The sequence below is a fragment of the Typopeltis vanoorti genome, chromosome 7, assembly GCF_054136105.1.
Source record: "Typopeltis vanoorti isolate ZY-2024b chromosome 7, IOZ_Tvanoo_1.0, whole genome shotgun sequence".
Classification (NCBI taxonomy): Eukaryota; Metazoa; Arthropoda; class Arachnida; order Uropygi; family Thelyphonidae; genus Typopeltis; species Typopeltis vanoorti.
In genome coordinates, this window is record NC_143555.1 from 55,277,419 (window position 1) to 55,300,580 (window position 23,162).

General features: G+C 34.8%; 1 protein-coding gene across 1 annotated transcript in view; it reads left to right on the forward strand.

The window, feature by feature from the left end:
• jar (Myosin heavy chain 95F jaguar) overlaps nt 1–23,162 on the forward strand; it is a 517,008-nt gene that overhangs the window by 298,054 nt on the left and 195,792 nt on the right. The window contains exon 16 of the mRNA XM_090395608.1: nt 15,335–15,542. Coding sequence (XP_090251734.1) covers nt 15,335–15,542 — 208 coding nt within the window. The remainder of the gene's footprint in view (nt 1–15,334; nt 15,543–23,162) is intronic.

Below are 23,162 nucleotides of genomic sequence, written 5' to 3' on the forward strand. Positions count from 1 at the left end.
GTTTCTCTGACTGCACTTCCAGACCTCTTATTGAACACTTTCTCAAGGCTCCTGACTCCAAATCCATTCATTGTAAACATCCAACTTATATAAATTCTTCCTTTCATGAAACTCATTCCACACCATGCCTTCAGCACAATCTGTGGACTGACTCATTTGTGATCATAGCTCTCCATCTCAGTTCACATTTCATACCATGGCAACAGACTCAAAACTTTTATTTTCTCACTCTTAATTTTCAATGCACCAGCAGCTCATTCTTGTTTTCTCATACCACACTTGTCCCTTGCTAAATCTTTTGTACCAGCCAAAATAAACATCTCTTTCACATTTTGTTCTGTAGATGTAAGTGTAAGTGCACTATCTTTTCCATTACCATCTGGTCTTTCTCTTCTTTTTCACCATGTCATTCATATAGTCACTCATACTGCTTGTAACACCAGCCTTGCCAAATGCATTCTCGTGCATTTTGCCTTTTCAACTCACCACTGTCATTCTTCTTACTCTCTTCACGCTTCTTTCATTTGCCCAAGAAACATTTATGAAACACGTTCTCCAGTTTCATTTTACTTCCATAAATCTTTTGTTCTGTGAAATGCATACATTTCACTCGTACTGCAGCAAAAAAAATCACGCATGTTAAAATAATGCATTGTTTTGCACATCAGTGCCTGACACACCATACAGTGTACAATAAAACAAAAATTAAATCTTTAAAAAATTACAAAATTAAGCATGCTACCATTACAGTTAATCAAACACTCATTAATATAATAATAATAATATTATATTTATAATATATAATAAATATATCATATATTTATTTTTTAGATTATATATAAATATAATAATATCATAAATATAATGGTGTGGTAAGAAATCTTATCAACCAAAGCATGTTATGTTAGTAGGATTATGCTTGGTGAAACTGATAATGGTTGGATCTTGCAGTTTGATGGATAGGATGAAGTTCAAAAGTCAACAAAAATTGCAGGCACAACTCAGAGGATAATTGTGATGCTTAAACAGACATTGATATGTAAAGAAGTCATTGAAAGTTTTTCCCTTGGTTATTATACACTTGTTATATTATATATTATATACTTGGTTTAATCCTTTATCCAAGTGTAAGCAAACAAAGTTTGCGCCTGAAGTATTTTCATTACTAGGACAATTTGTGGTAAAGGTGGTATGACTTCACATCACTTTCCTTAGTATCCCATATCAACTCTGGGTTTTTCTCCCACTGATGAGACCTCAATCAAGATCGAAACCAGTCTGGGAGTAACCCTTCCCATAATGCATAGTATTATACATGTCCACAAGGAGATGTGTTTTGCATTATGGGATACTAAGGCAAGTAATGTGAAGTCATACCACCTTTACCATGAACTAGTTGGCCCGGTCCTGAAAATACTTCAGGAGCAAACTTGCTTACACTTGGATAAAGCGTAAAAATTCAATGTAGCTTAAAAATATCAAAGCACTTTACATCGATTTTTTACATAGGTCAAGTCCTATGAGAACTGTAAATAACCTTGTTTGTTTCTATGTATATTTTGCAAAATATTAATGTAGTTAACCCTGTGGGAAGTGGATGTATTTACTGTTTTAACGTCAAAAACTAATGCAATGCTTTGCCATCGGAACTTTGTTTGTATATAATTATGTGTAAGAGCGCAGGAAAAGTTGTTTACTAGTTTTGTACATAAGAGTTGCTTACTGTGCTGACACCTTTAAAGATAGTATCTAAGATTGCCGCTAGGTTTAGAGAAGTTTCCGTGGCCCCAAAAGGATAAGCAAAGTATCAAAGAGGTCCACTAGTTTTAGAGACAAGTTTCGGAGGAGAACAAAGAGCAGGTTAAACTTAAAAGAAGATAAAGGAGTCATGCCGAATTCTTCGGGGCTACTACCCTTAGCGCAAGGTCACGAGATCGCGTCACGAGATCGCAAAATAAAAGGAGACTGAGCGAAGCATAAGGGGCTTCCTGGTTCCAGTCGTCGCCAGAGAGAGAGCTTCCAGACATTGCTGAAGGAAAGGCTTCCAGATGCGAATGAGAGGGATCCCAGTTGAGAGTTGGCAGCAGTTTCAGTTTCTTGGAGGCGGCAGTTATCCAGGCATTTTCGGCGAGCCAAAGCAGAGGAGAAAAGGCAATGTAAATTACACGAGGCAGCTTTGCTCGGAAGTTTTTCTTTTCGCCGTGGGAGAACAACCTTTTGCTGGAGCTGTATCCGTACCACAGGTCGCAGTCCACAGCCCACTATTTTCCCGATGAAATATTACTGAAGCCAGATATTCCTGAGGAAGCTCAAGATCTAAGATGAAAGAATTGCTTTAGAACTTTTTGTGCAAGACTTTTGACTGAATGTGCGATACAGTGCCTTTGTAAGTTCCATACTTTTGTACAATTCCTCTTATAGTGTGTTATAGAAAGACTTTTAAGAATTTGGTTAATGGTAGTGTCATTAAGAGAATCGATTGGCATATTGGAAGTTGATATAAAAATTGTAAAGATAACTTTACAAAGAGTTAGCTAACCTCTTTGCAAGTAAACTAGAAGTTTAATAAGTTGAATTTGTAAGCGGAGAGTAAATACAATTGTGAGTTAAAGAAGTTAATTAGTGTTAAAGTAAAAAGGTTCTAATTTATGCTAAAGATTTTATAAATGGATAGAGAAAGCAATCTCCATATTGTTTTAATTCATGTATAATTTGTAAAGAAATGTGTTTTAATTATTTGTTAGAACAATGCTGCCAGATCTTTTATTTTACAACTGCACTGTTCTTAAATAAATCGGACCTGTGAGCAGGAAATAATTTAAGGCAATAAAAACGCAGTTCAGTTACTTACGAACCATGACTGTTAAAGTAAACATTGATAAAAGAAACTTCGCTCGTGAGGGAGAGGGAAATCTATCAGAAATTTTATTTTGTCTTATGCCAATTAAATGATATATTGGTGGCACAGTCTGACAAATAAATTTCCAGTATTCATAGGTATTCGACTAGTAAATACAGAAGGTGAATAATTATAGTACGCAGTAGAGTAAATGAGAAAAGGATAAGATGAAAAAAGCGCATTAGAGTAAAGCTATAAAGAATTATGAATAGAATAAAGACAGAAGAGAGTAAAAATAAGGATATCTCAAATAATAGCAATAAACAGCATATTATTACAAAAGGATTAAACTAAGTATATAATTTCTTGGTATCTTTAATTAATGTAAAGAAGTCTTTTTGCCTCTTTACACAAAGTGCATCTAGATGCAGATTCTTCCAAAAGTCATAATGTAAACCAGTCATCTTCATTTTCTTCCTTCCTTTTATCTCCTTTAAGGTTCAGAAGTTTATTTTTCATAATTTTTTGTTTATTTTAATTTTTGTTTTTTCATAATAATTAAAAACTCAACCTGCCTTATCCCCACCCGCACCTCCAGCAGCTATAAAGAATTATGAATAGAATAAAGACAGAAGAGAGTAAAAATAAAGATATCTCAAATAATAGCAATAAACAGCATATTATTACAAAAAGATTAAACTAAGTATATAATTTCTTGGTATCTTTAATTAATGTAAAGAAGTCTTTTTGCCTCTTTACACATTGCCTTGGTATCGAGACCTTTGATACAAGTGCATCTAGATGCAGATTTGATCTCCTGGGCTATGAGGGAATAAAGGAGCTATGAAAGGGTGCATAAAGAGCTACACAGATAATATCAGGCTTATGGAATATAATTGAGGACAGATTGAGAGTATGTAGACTGCATGCACACTGGTAAACAGGAGAAAGTGGAGTGATATGATAGAAGCCTATGGACTTCTGAAAGATTGTTATAGGCAGTGCTCCAGAAATCCGCTCTCCATAGGCTAGTAAACAGTGACAAGTAGCAAGTGAATTTTCAGCCTCTAAATGCATGCAACATATATTTTTTTTTAGCATAATTTGTACTTAAAACATTTCAGTCACTGTCAAGCTATGCCAGTGAATTCATTAGAGAAGTTTTATTTCCAGAGAGTTGGAAATAAAACTTCTGAATCTGAAATCCTTAATTCGAATACTACAGCACTCTCTTTTGAAGAATTACTGAAACAGTTGCCATTTTAGTTACCGGTTTTCTTCCAAAAGTATAATGTAAACCAGTCATCTTCATTTTCTTCCTTCCTTTTATCTCCTTTAAGGTTCAGAAGTTTATTTTTCATAATTTTTTGTTTATTTTAATTTTTGTTTTTTCGTAATAATTAAAAACTCAACCTGCCTTATCCCCACCCGCACCTCCAGCAGTTGTTCTGTTATCATTGTCATAATGTTACAATTGATAACTTTTAAACATTTTTCTTCCTATATGAAGGACTTCATTAACATCCACTTTCGTGTTCCAAAAATCTAATTTCTCTCACAAGAATATTAAAGGGTTCTTTTCACTCCATGTATGTTCCATTATGCAACACACTTCCACTTTTTGTTTCTTTATGAAGTGAGAAAAATGAGCTGCCATTATGTGTTTTAGTTACAGCAATTTACTTAAAAACAGTGAATCCCACACACTTCAAGTGTGCAAGTAAATATGTAATTTCTTCATATCATATGTGCATTTAAATTAAATTGCAGTTATCATTTCCAGTAAATAAAATTTTAATAAATCAGCACATTCATTTAGTTCCATATATATTTACACACACACACACACACACACACATATATATATACAGTATGCATGGCATATGCAATATATTCTTTTTAAAAAAAATTAATTGTACTTTTCTTAAATATAATTTCATCAACAAAATATACCAGGAATTATAAATACAAATATTAAAATTGGCACAATCTAATTAAATATTGCAATGCATCTATAGGGGAATATAGTAATATGTTGTAATATAGCATTGACCTAAGCTGATTTTCACAGCTTGCAATATGAATTTACTTAGTATAATTAAATGCTTGAAAACTGTACATAATGAAAATGCTTTTTAATACTTAAGTTAAGGGGATAAAAATCCCTTATTGTTTTTTCAGCCAGTAAGCGAAACTAAGATCGAAAACTACGATCTAAACGTTTCATGCCGACGAACTGTCCACGTATCCAAGCGTAAGTGACCACTTGGTAGTGCCACACCAAGTGGTTGGCATGAAACGTTCAGATCTTAGTTTTCAATCTTAGTTTCGCTTACTGGCTGAATAAACAATAAGGGATTTTTATCCCCTTAACTTATCAACCTCGCCAGAAAAATAGCCATTTGGCTTTTCATCTTAGTTATGCTTTTTAATACTGTTGCAAGATAATTGTAATAAAAAATACAATTATCTTGTGACTGAGTGTATTGTAAAAAATATGCTGTACATTATACATTAAGTGCTACCTACTTTCTTGTTTCCAACAAATTTTATTATTTGTCTTCCCTGTTAAATTATTGTTCATTGATAATTTATATAAATTCACACTTCATTATGAACAATAAATGAAAGAGAACACAAACTGAGTTGTGATGAACTGTATTGTGGCATAGATCTTAATCCCACCTTAAAGAAAAGCTTATTTCTGTATAATTACAAGTAATGTATAGTGAGAAGTAAAGAATGTATTATTCTTTTTTTTTTTCAACATTACCTATAACAATATTATTATTATTACCACATGACACTTCCAAGGTGTCCAAGGACCCATCGTGGGAGGGCACGCTTTGGGTGAGTAAACTTTTTTCGGGCTAGTAGATTTCAGTTGCATTTTTGGATCCCTGGTTATAAGCTACTGATTGATGGAACTTTTCATTATGTGGAAGATAGAAGGGGACAAGAGTACATCCTTGAAAGTTAAGCTTTTGTGTGGTTTAAGAAAGAAGGAGAGACAAATTTTTTCTTTCACAGAGCAGTGAATGAGTGGAACAGTTTGCCTGTTGAAGTGATGAGTGCATCAATATGAATGAGTTTAAGAGAAGATATGACAACTTATGTGAGTGATATTTGGCCTTCCTCAGTATTCCTGTACTTGGGGAAGAAGTGTCCTAGGTTCGATTCCCATTGACGACGCATGGAGTTTAAGGATCTTCCTCAGCCATAGCCAAGTTAGCCGGTCTTTTGCATGGACAGCAGGGTTTTTTCCACCAGTTTATCTGGAGTTTTTCATCTCGCAAACCAGTCTTGTGAACACACACAGAATACAGCCAGGAATACTGACCCAGCCATAGGCCTGATTCGTCAGCCTGTGCTGGTTCCTGAGCCCGGATAAAATTTGGGGGGGACAAGATGGTGCCATTCCCCCCCCCCCCCCCTCCATAAAAAGGGGACTCACGGCTACTGTACCATCACATGGTAAGGAAGGAAGTATTCCTGTATAGCCTTGTTAATGTTTCCGATTCCATAATGCTAGATTGCCAGCAGAAAAAATTATTGGTCTTTCTGCTAGTGATTGCATTATGGAACCATATTATTTTGTAGTCCTGAACTCATGTTGTCTGAAATTGTATTGGTTTTACAGTGAATTTTTCAAACTGTGAGATTAAATCCTCAGTTTTTAGTAGGAAATACCCTATTTGCCAATATCAAAGACCAATAATAGTCTTACTGAGTGTTCTTAGTAAGATTTATTCAAGTTAGGAAATTATGGAAATGAAGCTTGGAGAAGCTGGGTTAAGATAAAATTGAAATTGTCAGGATCATATTTTCACTTCAAGACAAATATTTGAGAAAGCATTGAAATATAACAAGGACCTGTATTCAAGTTTTGTAGATCTGAAAAAGATGTTTGCCAAGGTGCTAAGAGAAGAGCTGTTCAAAACACTACAGGTATATTGTGAAAATGGGACATTGCATCAATCAGTTCATGGTTTATATTTGAGTTGTAAGTCTGGAGCCAGAATTGAAGGAAGTATAGGAAGATGAAAAACCAGGTATCAGACAAGGGTGCATGCATGCATGCATGCTATTTCCAGTGTTATTTGCCATCTATGTGGGTGGTCTGAAAAGTTCTCGGCCTCAACCATAGATGGCAACACTATCGGCAGATTTTTTTTTTTTTCTAAGTTTGTACATCTGTCATAAGCATCCATGTGAAATTACAAGTCATCTATCAAGTAGTATAGTATAGGAAGTTTTATACAGCTGTCTGAAACAAAAGTGTTGTCTGTATCCCTCCCTTGAAATGGATGAAATTCAGTATCTTGTGGTTATAGCATCGTTTGTAAAAGAAGGTTTAACGGCAAAAGAAATTCATTCCAAGTCCGTAAAAGTTTATGGGCACTCTTCTCCTTCATTTTCGACAATTAAGAAATGGGTTGTCGAGTTTAAATGTGTCCATACCAGCCTTGAAAATGATTCACGTGAGGGACGTCAAAAAGGTCTAATGACACCAGAAATCATTGATCAAGTGCACAATATGATATTGGATGACTGGCGAGTCAAAGTGCATGATATTGCTGAGACTATAGGCATTTCAGAAAGAAAGTGTAGGATATATTTTGCATGAAGAATTGCAAATGAAAAAGCTTTGCTCAAGATGGGTGCCGCTCTTGCTCACAGCAGATCAAAAACGCACTCGCATGAAAATCTCTGAACAGTGCTTGTAGCGTTTTAACAAGAATGAAACTGATTTTGTGCATCGATTTATTATTATGGATGAGACTTGGATTCACCATTACACACCAGAATCCAAATGGCCGTCAAAACACTGGACAGAAGCTGGTTGTTCAGCGCCAAAGAAGATAAAGTCGGTTCCATCGGCAGGAAAGGTCATGGCATCTGTGTTTTAGGATGCATTTTGTTTATTAACTATCTTAAAAAGGATAAAACAATAATCAGGGAATATTATTCCAATCTTTTAACCAGACTAGACAAAAAAATTCATGAGAAAAGACCTGTTTTGCAGAAGAAAAAATCATCTATCATCAGGACAATGCACCTGCCACAAAGGTGTTTTGGCAATGGGATAATTAAGGGATCTGCACTATGAATTGTTGGAACATCCACCCTATTCCCCAGATTTGGCTCCCCCTGGCTTGTATTTCTTCCCAAAACTAAAACTCTCCCTCGCTGGTCAGTATTTTTCTTCGAATCAAGAGGTGATTGCAGCTGTAGAGGGGTATTTTGCAGATCTTACCGAGAACCACTATAGGGAAAGGATAATGGCACTGGAGGATCACTGAAATAAATGCATTAGTCTTAAGGGAGATTATGTTGAAAAATAAAAATAATTTTGAAATTATAAATTCATTTTTTCATTGTTTGGCCAAGAACCTTTCAGACCAACCTCATATATAGATCACATTAAGAAGGAAAAGTGGCATTAAGCTTGTTATAAAAATTGGAGATGTCAATGCCAGCTCATTACTTTATCCAGATGGTCTATTTTTTTTAATAAAGTACAAGTTTTCAGGATGAAAACTTGTACTTTATTAAACCAGTTTGAAACCAGTTTGGTATGAAAACAGCAGTAAAAGGACATCAAATTTCTGATATGTACTCTGTGGGTGTGGGGGTATCATACTGGATATTATGATAGTACTACATGAAAATTTTACATCATTACCAGCTTCCTATCAACAACTTTTTTCCAGATTAATCTCTGTCAGGAACTCGAACATTGTCAGATCTTATATTTTGGTCTTTTATGCACTTCTTACTATATCAATTCACCTGGATTTTTGGGGAAAAAAAAGGGAAAAAAAAACTGTTTTGCTAACCTTTCCTTTGTCATTTTGTTTATATGACAATACTATCATAGATTAACTGGTAATTAGTTTACGGAATTAACAATGCATATAAAGTATATTAATTAAAGGTAACTTTAATGAATAACTTCTATATTTCGGCAACGTCACATTGCCATCTTCATGAACATAAAGATATGATATGTGCACGCAGGCACTAACAAAAGCAAATGAGGAAGAAAGCAAGAAACTAATATTGTTCCTAAACTCCTAATGGTGCCCTCTGGTGGGCTAATTTGGTTGACTTGGCAGTTGGGCTGAAGTTCTCATAATGTAAGTCTCCCAAATTTGGGGTAGTTTCATGCACCCAAATTTGTTGAGGTTAGGAACGTTTTTTAGAGCTGTTGAAGATTCTTTGAATAATCTTTCGTATTTAAACTTGCTGCGATGAATTATTTTTGTTTTCTTCCAACGAATTTTATAGTGGGTATCTAAAGCTTGGTCTGCCAGCCGCTCTGACCCACTATAAAATTCGTTGGAAGAAAACAAAAATAATTCATCGCAGCAAGTTTAAATACGAAAGATTATTCAAAGAATCTTCAACAGCTCTAAAAAACGTTCCTAACCTCAACAAATTTGGGTGCATGAAACTACCCCAAATTTGGGAGACTTACATTATGAGAACTTCAGCCCAACTGCCAAGTCAACCAAATTAGCCCACCAGAGGGCACCATTAGGAGTTTAGGAACAATATTAGGTTCTTGCTTTCTTCCTCATTTGCTTTTGTTAGTGCCTGCGTGCACATACCATATCTTTATGTTCATGAAGATGGCAATGTGACGTTGCCAAAATATAGAAGTTATTCATTAAAGTGTCCTTTAATTAATATACTTTATATGCATTGTTAATTCCGTAAACTAATTACCTGTTATGTCTGACCAACGTATAAGCCTTGCTACTAGTATCATAGACTAGATGTGCTCACATGTTCCTGAATGCTGTTTTGACTAATCTCTCTCTCTCCTATTCCATATAAAGTTATTCATTTGACTTCTAACCACACCAACTTTACTAATTCTGTTATCAATTTCCATTTTTTTTGTTTTTGTTTTTTTTATCTTCACTAAAAATTGTGCCTAAATAGCTGGAAATTATACTTATTCTGTAGGTCCTCCATTCTGTGTCTTTTTATTGTTGTTTTTCATATTAAACTTATTACAGCTAGTATTCATTTTAATTAGGGGAATCCTGTAGACTTCTACTGGATTAGTTTAAGAGTAGCAAAACCTATACTACTTCACATACATAAAGTAAGAGCTGAGCTGAATATCTTCAACTTTGATATCTGACCTGATGCCACTTATCCTCATAGTATGATAATCTGAATAGTGGAGAAGGTACATATCTGGAGATATTAATCGACTAAATTTATTTAGTTATTTAATTATGCCCATATTTTGCCTTGGTTAACCAAGGCATCTTCACGAGCACCGAGAAATACATTAAGCACATCTACCCACACTAGCATGAAGGAAGACACAGACTGATTGTAAAAAGCACTCCCTTACAATCCTAACTGGCACCCTTTATTTATGTGATGATGGAATCTTGTTGAAAGTCTCAAAATAGTCTCCCAGATTCAGCAAAATTTGTTTAGGTTTGAAGAATGTTGTGTACTATGGCAGATTCTAAAAATTTTCTCTCTGATTTATCTGCTTCTGTAAAAAGAAAAGGATTTTTTCTTTAACTTCTAGTTTGTAAAATCTCAGATATACTTTAGAATACGATGTGTTAAAAATCCTATTAATTAACAAAGTTATTTTACATAATTTGTTTAACTTCGTTTTAGCTTCATGATGTATATCTCAACATTCCAGTCTGTAGTAGTATGTAAAATCAGCAACTGTGTCTCAACAATACTCTGAGAAATCCTATCCTAATATTCCACTGACTTAATTTTCTACTGAACTGAAAATAATAATGTTGTGGGTGTTATACCAAATACTCCACAATTTTGGACTCAGGGGGAGATATGAGGGGCTCACCTCTGGTGTTAAAATAAACTATCAGTAAAGGGCGAGTGCTAGTGGGCTGTTACCAGAAGTTCAAGAAAGACATATGTAGATGATGGAGAGAATCTTTTGGTCAAAATGATCAAATAAGATAGAAATGTCAATCTTATTTGAAAAAAAAAAAATCCTGTGACTTATTTCATCGTTCTCAAAAGAGTATACCACCCCCTCTCTCCCCCTTCTCTCTGGCTCGCACTATTTTTTCCCAATGAAATAAAAATCAGATTTTGAATAAAATTATCTTCAGAAAGAGATGAAAAATGTTAATGCTTCCTTTTTTTTTTATTTACAATAAGTATAAAGAGGGCAAATACGGTTTTTTTTTTTAAATATAATCAGTGAGTAGAGGTAAAAAGTCCTTGAAATTTTACTGTAACTCTTTTTTTATTAAAGTCATATTGTTTTCATTGTTATCGGCCTTTTATGAACAATATATACAATACTTCTAAAATTTACCTCATTTTTTTATTCCTCGATTTTTTTTTCTCGCTTCTTTTCCAACCCCTTCCCCAAACTTCCACGACACTCCAATTGAAAGTTGCTGCCTTAAAGGAATCTCAGACATCCAGACTCTTTCTTTCATAACATATCAACCTGATTCACTTTTACCATGCACTCTAGATATTTTACTTGCCAGGGAAAGCCTACAAGCAGACTGAAGGCACATCTGTGGGTTCCCCCCCCCCTCCACATGCAAAAACACACACACATGCATACACATTTTGAATATGACCAGAAACTGCCACTCACAAATCCATAATATGGCTATGCTACATCATTGACAATTATTCTCCCTTTGGCCACATTATGGAGATCTACTGGAAATATTTTTAGCACACCTCAACAGCCACACCCGAGGATCCATTTCACCATTGAAAGCTCCATTGAAAGTAACTCTGTTCAACTGGCTATCCAATGGAATATTATTCTTTTCAGTCCACAGAAACCTACCCACACTGGAAGGCACTTCCATCAGCTATCACACCCTACCCTTCTCAGTAGTATGGTTTCTGGAAACCTTGGCAAATAGAGCTAGAGCCATCTACCACCTCAGTAGCTCCCCTGCTGAAATCAATTGCATTTGGGACACTTTTTTTTAGCCAGCCAACAATTTCACAAAATCACCAGACCTTTCTGCCTTCAACTCCCCCCCCCCCTTTACACACACCTCCCAGGGTTAGATTCTTACATTCAGTAACCTAGGAGAGTCTTTGCTCTAAAATATTGTGAAACATGGCCATGAATCCAAGTTGTTTTCCTGAGTTTAAAGATTAAAAATGAGCAGGTTACTTTAAATATTATCAGAGCTGATACATGAATAGAAAATAGGATGGGATAAAGCACTACCTATTGTCTTGCTCTACCTTTTCATAAGCATTTCAATCCTCTATGTTACCAGGTTCTACCCTTTGAGACAACAACATCAAAAAAAAAAAAAAATGAAAATGAGGAGGCAAACCATTAAACAGAACCAGTGATAGGTGGTACCGCATCTGAATTATATGTCAGGCAAGGAGAAGAGTACATAGTTTTGATTAATTACTTCTGGGTAATGTTTATGCAGAACTGACACATTACTAGCTTTTGTTCTTTTTTTTTTTTTTTTTTTGGCAGTTGGAGATCACTGCTGGTGGTTGTGGTGCAATCTTCTAGAACCAGTTCAAAATGGAGTGTGTTCAAAATTTCTCCACACACACCTGCAACAGTGATCTTGTTCTCAAATTTACCTCATATGAGAGAAAGTGCTCTTGACATCATTTCATTTCATGAAACAGTCATCAAATGATTAGCAGATAATGCTCTGAAAACATAGATATGGTACTTAGCTTGTTCTGGTGTCAGTATGTACAGAACATTTTGACAGCTGCGAAGAGCAAGCACTTTAATGAATTTGCAGCTGTGGTCACTACTCAACATCGAACAATTATTTTAAGCAAGTTTCAGTAAACAACAAATCAGTGTATCCATGCAAGACAGAGAAAGCATGATTCCCTTACAAACTTTCTGGGAAGGGAATCATGCATCCTTCATGAGATCACTTACTTCATTCTTAAGTTGAAAAAGTCCTTGTAATGACATCTTAGATATATTACCTGATTATTACCTAGATGTATGAACCCAGAGTGCAAACTAAAAAGTGTTTTCATTATTGAATTGAGGCACAAAGTATGTTATTTTAAATGGGGGAGAACTGAAATTCTCATGATGAGCTGTGTATGTACTTATTGCTGGTTGAAGGGAAGTGTTCTTCATACATCCTCTGTGCACATTTTAAGCATCAAGACAATATACTGATCACATTTTCCAATGTAAATGCCACTTTCCAGACTTAGATCTCATTCAAACTTACTCTTCCATCTCAACAACCTCCCCTCGAGTTTCCTGATTCAGTACACAAACTTGGGCATCATGTAAGACATGCACCAAGTTTGCATGTCTTACATGATGTCCAAGTTTGCGTACACACAATAATGAACCGTTGTTCTTTAATAGTGATAATATATTAATATATTAATTTAATAGTGACTTTTATATTAATAAATATTTATCATGTAAATGGGACATTATATCAACCAATACATAGTCTATTTGAGTTCTAAATCAGCAGTCAGAACTGAAGGAGATACAAGAAGATGGTTTGATATTACATTAGGTGTAACACTGCGGTGTGCATTCTCTCCACTGTTGTTGTTCATCTGTATGGATCGCATTATGAAGGAGAGTGGTATTAAACATCATCATCAAATTCCTGACATGTACCCTCAAGGGATGTACAGGATATGATAGTACTACGTGAAAAATTTACATCATTATTAAATACCAAAATTGGAGATGTTAATCTCAGCTCTTTACTTTATGCAGAATGATGTTATACTCCTAAATAAATCCAGGACGAGTCCATAGGATTCCCTGACCAAATTGAATAACTGCTATAAATCCGCTTCGAAAATCAGCATTAAAAAGACAAAAACAGTGAAAATAGGCAGAAACATTGAAAACATTAACTGCATCCTGAATGGAGAACCTATAGAAAAAGTAAAACATTTCAGTTATTTAGACGCAGTTTTTTAATGGAGATGGCAAATTAAATTTGGAAATAGAAAGCAGAATTAGTAAAGCTGGTATGGTAGAAAGTCAACTGAATAAATTTATATTGGATAAGACAGAAATTAGTCAAAACACTCAACTGGCTGTATACAAGACAGTGTTCAAACCAATTTTAACTTATGGATCTGAGAGCTGGGTTAGAAATAAAACTCTTGATCAAAGACTGGAGTCTACAGATATGAGAGTCCTGAGAAAGATTAGGGGAACTGAACTGATGGCATCAATGGCAGTATCATATTAAAAAATTAGGAAAGAAATCGACATTGGTAGCATTCAGGAATGTGTTGGAAGAGCTAATCTCACGTAGAATGGCTGAAACAGAATGGGAGAATTAGCTAAACAAGTGTTCTTTTCCAGGATAGCAAGAAAAAGACCTAGAGGAAGACCAAGATGTAAATGGATTGGTACAGTAAAAAGTGCGTTACAAGACAGAAATGCAAGATCTAATAATATCGATATGTTGATTGACAGATAACACGCTAATCTGGAGAGAAAATTGTTGATAAGAAGTTAGTAATGATGTAACTTTTCATGTAATACTCTCATAAGATCCTGTACACCTCCTGAGTGTATATATATATATATCAGAAATTTGATGATGATGTATTTATCATCCTAATAAGCAGAAGAAAATTGTAACAACAGTACTCCAGACTAACCATTTGGCACCCATATGGTTAGTCTGCCTTTCATTTGGAAAGACTGCTTTGAGTCCCATCTAGAGTTTTATATTTTAACTGTTTTGATCAAAGAAAGCGCAAACTAAAAGACATCATTTAGTATCCTGTACAAGAAAAAATAGTTACAGAAAGCTAAGTTACTCTAGCTAAAGGAGTTCATTAAGCATGTTACATAAGTGGAAGATGAATATCACAGATGTTACTTTCCAAAATTCATTTCTTCATCTGTTCAAGAGATGGTTTGTGAAATTTGATTACAGTGGTTGTAATGCAATTAAATTGTCACCAGAAACTTCCAAATATAATACCAATTATTTAGGTGAAAATATAAGATTGCTTTGGAATATCATAGGGAATTGTCTATACGTGTTTCATGCATGTGGAACGACTCGGAGACTCTAAAATTAATTTTCAACTTATAAGATACATACTTATCTGAAGGCATTCTCAACTTGTTAAAAAAAAAGAAAAAGAAAAGAAACTGTTCGTACATTCACCAAAACTTTTTATTGAGAAAAATTCATTACAATAATATAAGCTAGGTTTTTTGTAGCAAGAAAATATATCTTAAAATGGGTTAAGTTTCTTTCAGATGAAAATGTTTAATGAACTTTCATATCATGCAATCACAAACATATCATTAATTTACATTCTAAATTGCATGATTTTATTTATGTTTCATTGTTATTTTATAATAGTAACCTAAAAAGCAAATTTAAATAGATTAATTGCCAAATTGTGTATTGTGTAAAGTTTAATAATGGTTATTATATGTAACATTGTGTTATTATTCACTTTAAACTTTGCATTTTAAACTTCACTTTACAGGCTCTGTTTAAAGCCCTTGGACTTAATGAAAATGATTTTTGTTTTGGATTGACTAAAGTATTCTTCCGTCCAGGAAAGTTTGCAGAATTTGATCAAATAATGAAATCAGATCCTGACAATTTATCATTGCTCATAAAGAAAGTAAGAAAATGGCTGTTAGCTTCACGGTGGAAGAAGACCCAGTGGTGTGCTCTTTCTGTAATAAAATGTAAGAAAAGTACTGCAAAATTTACAAACAAAACCAATATAGAGGGTGTTTCAAAAAGAATGACCCGATTTCAAATAATTATATTTAATAATGAAAATGTGGTACAGTTACAAAATATATATATATATATATATGGTTGCAGAGTATACAATTTTCAAATCTGGACATTCTTTTTGAAACACCCTGTATTTCTTAGGGATTTTTCATCTATATCATAATAAAAGAGATTACAATGAATTTTTGCATGTATTTAAAAGAAACATAATATGCGAAAATAATACATAAACAAACAAAAAAAAAAAAAAAAAATATATATATATATAACAGCTATTTTCATACCACCTGGCACCCTGTTGTATTCTCACAATTTCTTGACCATTTTCTTAAAATAAAAATGTAATCCTGGCAACCCCTAATTGAATTGGAGTTAGTGTTTCTCCCTAAGCTTGTCTTCCATTATCTTAAATATCATCCTGCACCTTATCAAATGACTTGGAAAATCCAGAAAAATGACTGGCTATGAATTTCCCTCATCTACTGCTCTTGTTACTATATTATAAAACACAACCAGATTACTAAAGCAAGAGAAATATAAACTGGTCTATAGCTTGATACTTCCATTCCAACACAACCCTTATACAATGGTGCTGTCTTGCTCTCCTTCTACTCCTTAGGAACTTGTCTTGTTGCAAAACTTTGATCAAAAGGTAGGTCAATGGCTTAGTCACTTCTTTGCACACTCCTTAAAACTATTTTAAAATCTCATGTAGAGTGCTCATTATTTGGAATATGTTTTCTTCATTCACTTCTAATCCTTCAATCCTTCTTGGCCCCAGCAGTAAAACCAGCTTTAACAGGATGAAACAAACATTAATAAAGCTATCATTAAGCATTGCATTAATCACTCAACTGTTGTCTCCATCCATTTCTCCTCATACTGCCCACGTAATGAAAGAACTCCTTGGATTGGCGTGCTAGTCTCCTTGGATACTCTAATTTTTATCTTCTTACTACTCTAGTCATCTTCTTAGCTTGAGCTTTATATTCCTCATGCAATTTTCTTCTCCTCTGTGCTTTCCATGCTTCTTCACCTGTGATTGCTGTTTGATTTCCCTAGTTATCCATTTTACTGCAAATCCTTTTATCTTTTTACTTGAGGTATGCAATTAAATTTACCATTCCTATTAACATATGTTTTAACTTCTTTCCCTACACTATGGGCCTCTCTGATTTCACATTCTGCCATTCACTGTACTCTCCTAAGCTGGTTTCTAAGTTTATTATAACCACTTACCTTATAGTTCCACATAAATTAATTTTTTCTTTAAACTTTGATAAGCCTACTCATTATCCAAGGTAGGACAACATGGTTACTCTCACTAGCTGATGAGAGTAACCATGTGTGTCTAAATCGAAAATTCTTGATCCTTGTGTTCCCTCCACTACATAGTGCTAATACATTTTTACCTATTCAAAAATGTCACCACCCCTCTTTCTCCTCCATCCTTTTTGTGGGGGAGGAGGTTCAGCCCTCCTAATGAGGGATTAAGTACATGTGTATTTTGACCTGTCTGTGTGTGTGTGCTCACGGGACTAGTTTGAATGTTCTGAGGGACAAAATACGTGAGTTTCCTGGTTAAAAAACTCTCTACCCCTGCATGAGACCGGCTAACTCACTTTTAGTCAAAAGAAACCAGATAAAGGTTCCTCACATCATGAACAGGAATCGAACCCAGCTCTTTCTGAACAAAGGTCTTCATTTATACCAACTGAACTACGGAGGCTCTTATGTTGTACTGATTTTTGTAAAAAGGCTTATATGCTGGTTAAACATGATTATTAATACTTAAGGAATTGACAGCGTATACTAGAAATATAAATTAAAACAAACTTTAATATATACTTTCCAATATTTCAGCGACGTCACATTGCCATCTTCATGGGAACTTACGGTAAAGACACGTGCACACAAGTACTACACACAGCAAATGAAAAACGAAGCTAGAAAGCTACTGTTTTCCTAAAGTCCTGATGGTGCGCATATTAGAAAGCTCTTCCTCTAGCACTAAACTAGCTCTGTTTATGTCAGCTAGGGAACTGTGTGTAGTGTTAATTTGTTCCTGTGGCAATGCATGGCTCACACGGTTATAGCTACAGAGAGCTTTCTGTGAAAGGAATCGGTGCTTAAATTTTACGCAATTTGGGATTACCTGATTATCCTGGCAGCATTTTAGGAAGGTCAGACGATTCAGTTGCCTAGATAACTTCATCTTCATTTTGTTGTAATGGCGGGCCTTGCGTGCGTTGGAATCTGAGTTTCTTTTATGTTAATCTTTATCTTTAATTAGTCGTGACTTGATTATTGATCACTTATGCAGGTTTGAAATTTTCAGGGGAGTGTATTGAAAGAATCAGTCCAGTGTTGTTCACAAACTATTAAATTAAATCAAAAAGGAATGTTTACACAGTCTGATCCACAACAACACACATACACGTGTGTGTGTGTGTGTGTGTGTGTGTGTGTGTGTGTGTGTGTGTGTGTGTGTGTGTGTGTGTGTGTGTGTGTGTGTGTGTGTTATGGAATAATGGATTTACTCAGAGACATATTTTTAAAAAAAATATGTCTCTGACATATTTACATTAACAATAGATTAAATGACTGAAAGCCTAGAGATAAAAAATTAAACAGTATTTTTTACTTTTTATCTCTCAGCTTTCTGTCATTTAATCTTTAAAAACACACACACACAGTACTCTTCTTACTCTTACAATAATTACCTATACACAATTGAGATTAAGACACACCTAGAGTGAGCTTATTTTGATATTACTCAACACAATCTTATTCTCTCTATACACAGCTCCACTTGATATACTTTCTTGCTCTTAAATATCACATACATAAGTAATTACAATTCTCTTTCAGCACTGTCTTTTACATGAATCTTTTGTCCACACGAAAGCGTCCCTTTTGTTCTCTTTGTTTCTGTCAGCTTGTTCTTAATCCCCTGCCAAGTTTCTTCTTTGTCCAAGTTGTCGATTATTCTATGCCCTTTAGGACTCTTGACATGGTGGTGATGTGCAGCTCTTTCCTAGAGGAGACGTCCTGACGACCAGCACTATACTTCCCATGGTTGTGGACCCAGGTAAGTGAAGATTGAGAATCCCAAGACTTGCAACACTTCTCTTTCAATTACTGACAATGGACCTCATGTAGCAGTGGATCCAGGTAAGAGAAGAATGAGAAATCAAGACAACGTCCTTCTCAACGTTTTGCCTTATAAATGCCTGGACTTCCTCTGTACGCATGCGCGTTTCTTTCAAAACTTTCATATATGGTCATGTATGGACATCTGAACGTGATACCGTCATACCTCGTGCATTGTTTGAAATCGCCATATATGGACATGAGTTAACAGTGTTGCATAATGACATCATGTGGCATATTACTTTAACAAAGGCTCATGTTGGTTAAGTTATTGCAAATAACTTAACCAAGATTATTACAGACAAAATTGACATTTCTTTTAAGTTCAATCTCCTTAGAAAAACATGTAAAAGCAAACATGATAAGTTACATATCATGAGAGATTTTACACTTCCATTTCTAACTTTTCTTTTAATTTCTGTATGGTCTTCATATATTGAAGACAGAAATTCCACAGTGTTTGCTTGCTGTTTTCCTTTCTTACCCCTCATTCAGTTGAACGCATACAACCTCGATAACATTCTTTTCATTTCTGCATGTGCTCAGAAATGTAATAGAGCAAATTCACAATGCAGAAAAGTTTAATTATAATTTCAAAATAAAACTGCCAGAATTTATAACTGTTCTTTGTTTCATATGGTATATGCACTGAAGTAAGTTCACTTAATTATTCACACAACGTGAATTGCAATGGTAACCTTGGCTTTTCTCGTAGTTTACAATATATTTTGTAAACAATATTTGTTTTCATACAAACAGCACCTACATTACATACCTTTTGGCAGCTCATACAAAATCACAATTAATCAGTAATATCTAACTTAAACAGATTTATTTTATATGTAAGCAAGACTCTAGTGTCCAAAAATGATAACATTGCAAAACATCTTGCTTGCACCACCAAAAAAAGGAAATGTTTAAATAACTACTTTTATGAAAGGCCTACTTACTTACAAACTAAACTTTTAATTAATTTATTTTTATATTTTTAATTTGTGGGATGTCTGAATTTCAATAGATATCCTATACTGAGTAGTGAAAAATAACTTACTGGAACAAACCCTAACTCATCATCTAGAAAAATGAAAAACAAACCCAACATCAAAAGAATTGAAGATAGGAACTATCAGTTAGCATAAAGAGTGTCAGTGGAATTCTGACAAGTTCAGTTCTTCTGAAATTGAACTTGCAAAAGAATTTGAAAAGTGCCACATAAACATAATTGGCATTACAGAGAACTAAAACAGATGAAATCCTACTGAATAATAAGATTATGATGCTTTGGCAATAATGATCAAGAAATGGAAGGAGTAGTAATAGCATTCAACACCAAACGTGAAGATAACTTCTTGACCAGAAGGCAATTTCAAGTAGAGTTATGGGAGCAAACTTCAAAATTGGGAAATGGAAAATGAAACATTTGTGTGTATGGTCCCATGGAACGTTCTCCTAATGAAGAAGTGAAAGAATTTTTTTAGTCATTAGAACAGGCAGCTGAAAATGGAAAACTTGTTCTTGTTGAAGATCTAAACAGCAGAGCAGGAAATAAATCATGCCAAGCATATAGGAACATTTTGTGAAAATTTGGAGAAAAGGACAAGGTTAATAATAATAGTCTGCGCGGTTAGCCTAGTGGCTATGCGCTTCGCAACCATATGCCTGGGGAAGGAGTGTCCTAGGTTCGATTCCCGTCGGTGACGTGAAGAGCTGAAGGATCTTCCTCAGCCATAGCCAAGTTAGCCAGTCTTGGGCGTGGACAGCAGGGTTTTTTCCCCAGTTTATTCTGGGGTTTTTCATCCCGTAAAGCAGGCAAACTGGCCTCGAGAACTCAACACTACAGGCCATAGGATACACCGGGGCATAAGGCTGACCACTTTATCCTGTAAACGGAGTGAGGTCCGATGATCAATGGACCCTCGACACCGCAAGGTAAAAGAGGGTATAAGGAAGATGATGATGATGATAATAATGGTAAGTACCTGCTGAATTTCTGCTCAGGATACGGACTAGTCATTACTAATGCCATATTCCAACAATAAAGATTTTTAATTTAAAAAAAAAAAAAAAAAACTAACCCTTTCAACCTATAGACAGTTTTGACATCCAGTGTTTATTTAATAGTGTACCTCTGGCAGATTTTTTTTTATGCACTCAGGCGGAAACCAACTTTACAAACAGATTAGAGGAATTGCGATGGGAAGCCCTTTGTCTCATGCACTAGCTAATTTATACTTAGAACATCTTTGACTCCCTATTTTCTTCAATACAACCTTAACATTCCTTCTAGGTATGCTACGTGGATGATATGTTTGCCATCTGGCCAGACTCAGAAGCATCTATATTGACTTCCTTAACCAAAATCAACAGCCTGCACTCACAGATAAACTTCACCGAGGAAAAAGAAAAGGATGGAAAATTATTCTTCTTGGACATCTTCACATCTAGGTAGATGTGAGGATCTTTCACAGACTGTTACAGGTTCAGCCCATCATCAATCTCAAAACATAGGGATTACCAAATCTTTGTTCAACAGAGTACATGTTATCTGCTCCAATTCCTAGGATCTGCAACAAAAACTGGTGACATCCAGTGCATTCTATTACAGACTGGCTTCACCTTGAGGAAGTTTAAACACATCCTCCCTAAGAACTCTGAATATGTCAATATGTCCTTATCCCATACATCTCAGGCATCTTAGAAGTAACTGCAAATATCCTGAAAAGGTAGTTTAGTCTCTTCACATCCCCAATCATCACTGTATCAGCCAGGAAGAAAATCTCCTCCTGGTTACTATCACCATAAGATAAACATCATTTCCCAACCATCCCCTCTCTCTCTGATGTTTATCAGGTTCAATGTGATTGCTTTTACTTTTAACAAACAAAACATTTCAAAAAATGACTACAAGACCACCAATCTTAATCAACAACATTAAATCTTAAAAATCTTGTCTTGCAGAACATGGAGTGGACACTAACCACAATATCTTCTTGTCCAATACTTGCCTTTTACATCGGTGCCAGCTTAAGTTGAGCAGCTATTTAAAGAGAGTACTGAATGACTGTCTGTCCATTGCCAAGATTTGGGAGAGTCTTGTCCCCCTAAATGGCAAGCTTCCATTCTTCTCTGTCCCTTTATATTTTCTTCTTCTCTTCAAGGATTAGGCATTTACCTGTTCCAGCTTCACTGATCTTTCCATCTTGCAGCTGGTTATCCCCCCCCCCCCGGTTTATATTTATCCACTTCTTTTGGTAACCAATATCTTTCCATTTGCTATGTCAATCATTTTATCTAATTTTTGTTGTGTTATTGTAATTTATTTTATCATGTTGTATTGTATTTCAGTGTTAATTATTTTAATTTTTCGTTTTAACTTCAGTCGAAATCGAATTTTATTTGGTAACCACCTGTATGGCAGAACTCTGGCATGTGGCTTAACTCATTAAAAAGGATTAACACTCTTTTTCTAGTGTCAATTTGTGATTATGCTGATGCAGTAATGATGGCCTGTTTATTTTCTGGCTGAAATATCTGCAATAATAAAATTATTTTTGTGAATATGTGCTTCTAGTAATCAACAATAATGATATGCACAAGTTCACATTGAAAGACAACACAAGAACTAAGAAAAGTCACATTGACTGTTATTGTTGATAGGGATATCTTCATACTGGTTCAGAATACAAGAATATATAGAGAATATACTTTTAAAATCAAAAGTGATCATCACTTAGTTTTATAAGTTGAATAAAAACAAATTTCACTTTGAAAAGAACAATGTGTAAGAAAATTTTAAGAGTTAAAGTTGAGTAGCTTTTACAGCTAAACTGTAGGCTCAAACTATACAAGCATTTTTGAACTATACAATGGTTTGAAAATAAGAACCAAACTTTGGAGCTTAGTAGCAAACTGGGGGAAAAAAAAAAAGAGTGAGTCATCTAGGAAGGCATGTGTGAAGTTGCCTGCAAATAATTCAGCAGATGCCAAAAGAATATGGAGAAAAATCTAAGAGAGCTAAGCAAAAGTCATCGGAAGACTTCCGTAAGAATGTGGAAAATAAATATTAAAATGTTCTGCATCCTATTCCATCTAAATGGAAAAAAGAGTAATTTAAAAGAAATAAGAGATTATACAGGTGGCATGAAAACTGAAGTTTAATACATGTTAGATGTCTGGAGTAATTATTATTATTAAGAGAGACCTCAAGGGAGTCAGGGACTCATTGAGGGAAGCTACATACTACACGCATCAGCTATTATACTTATTCTTGAATTCAATCGCACTGCTTGCACACAGCATCCAATGGCAATCCATTCCAATCATCACCACAATATGAGAGAAAAATCTAGATCTCACGCCTTTCTTCATGACATTCATTCTCAGCTCCCAAGGATGCCCCTCTTGTCTTTCCC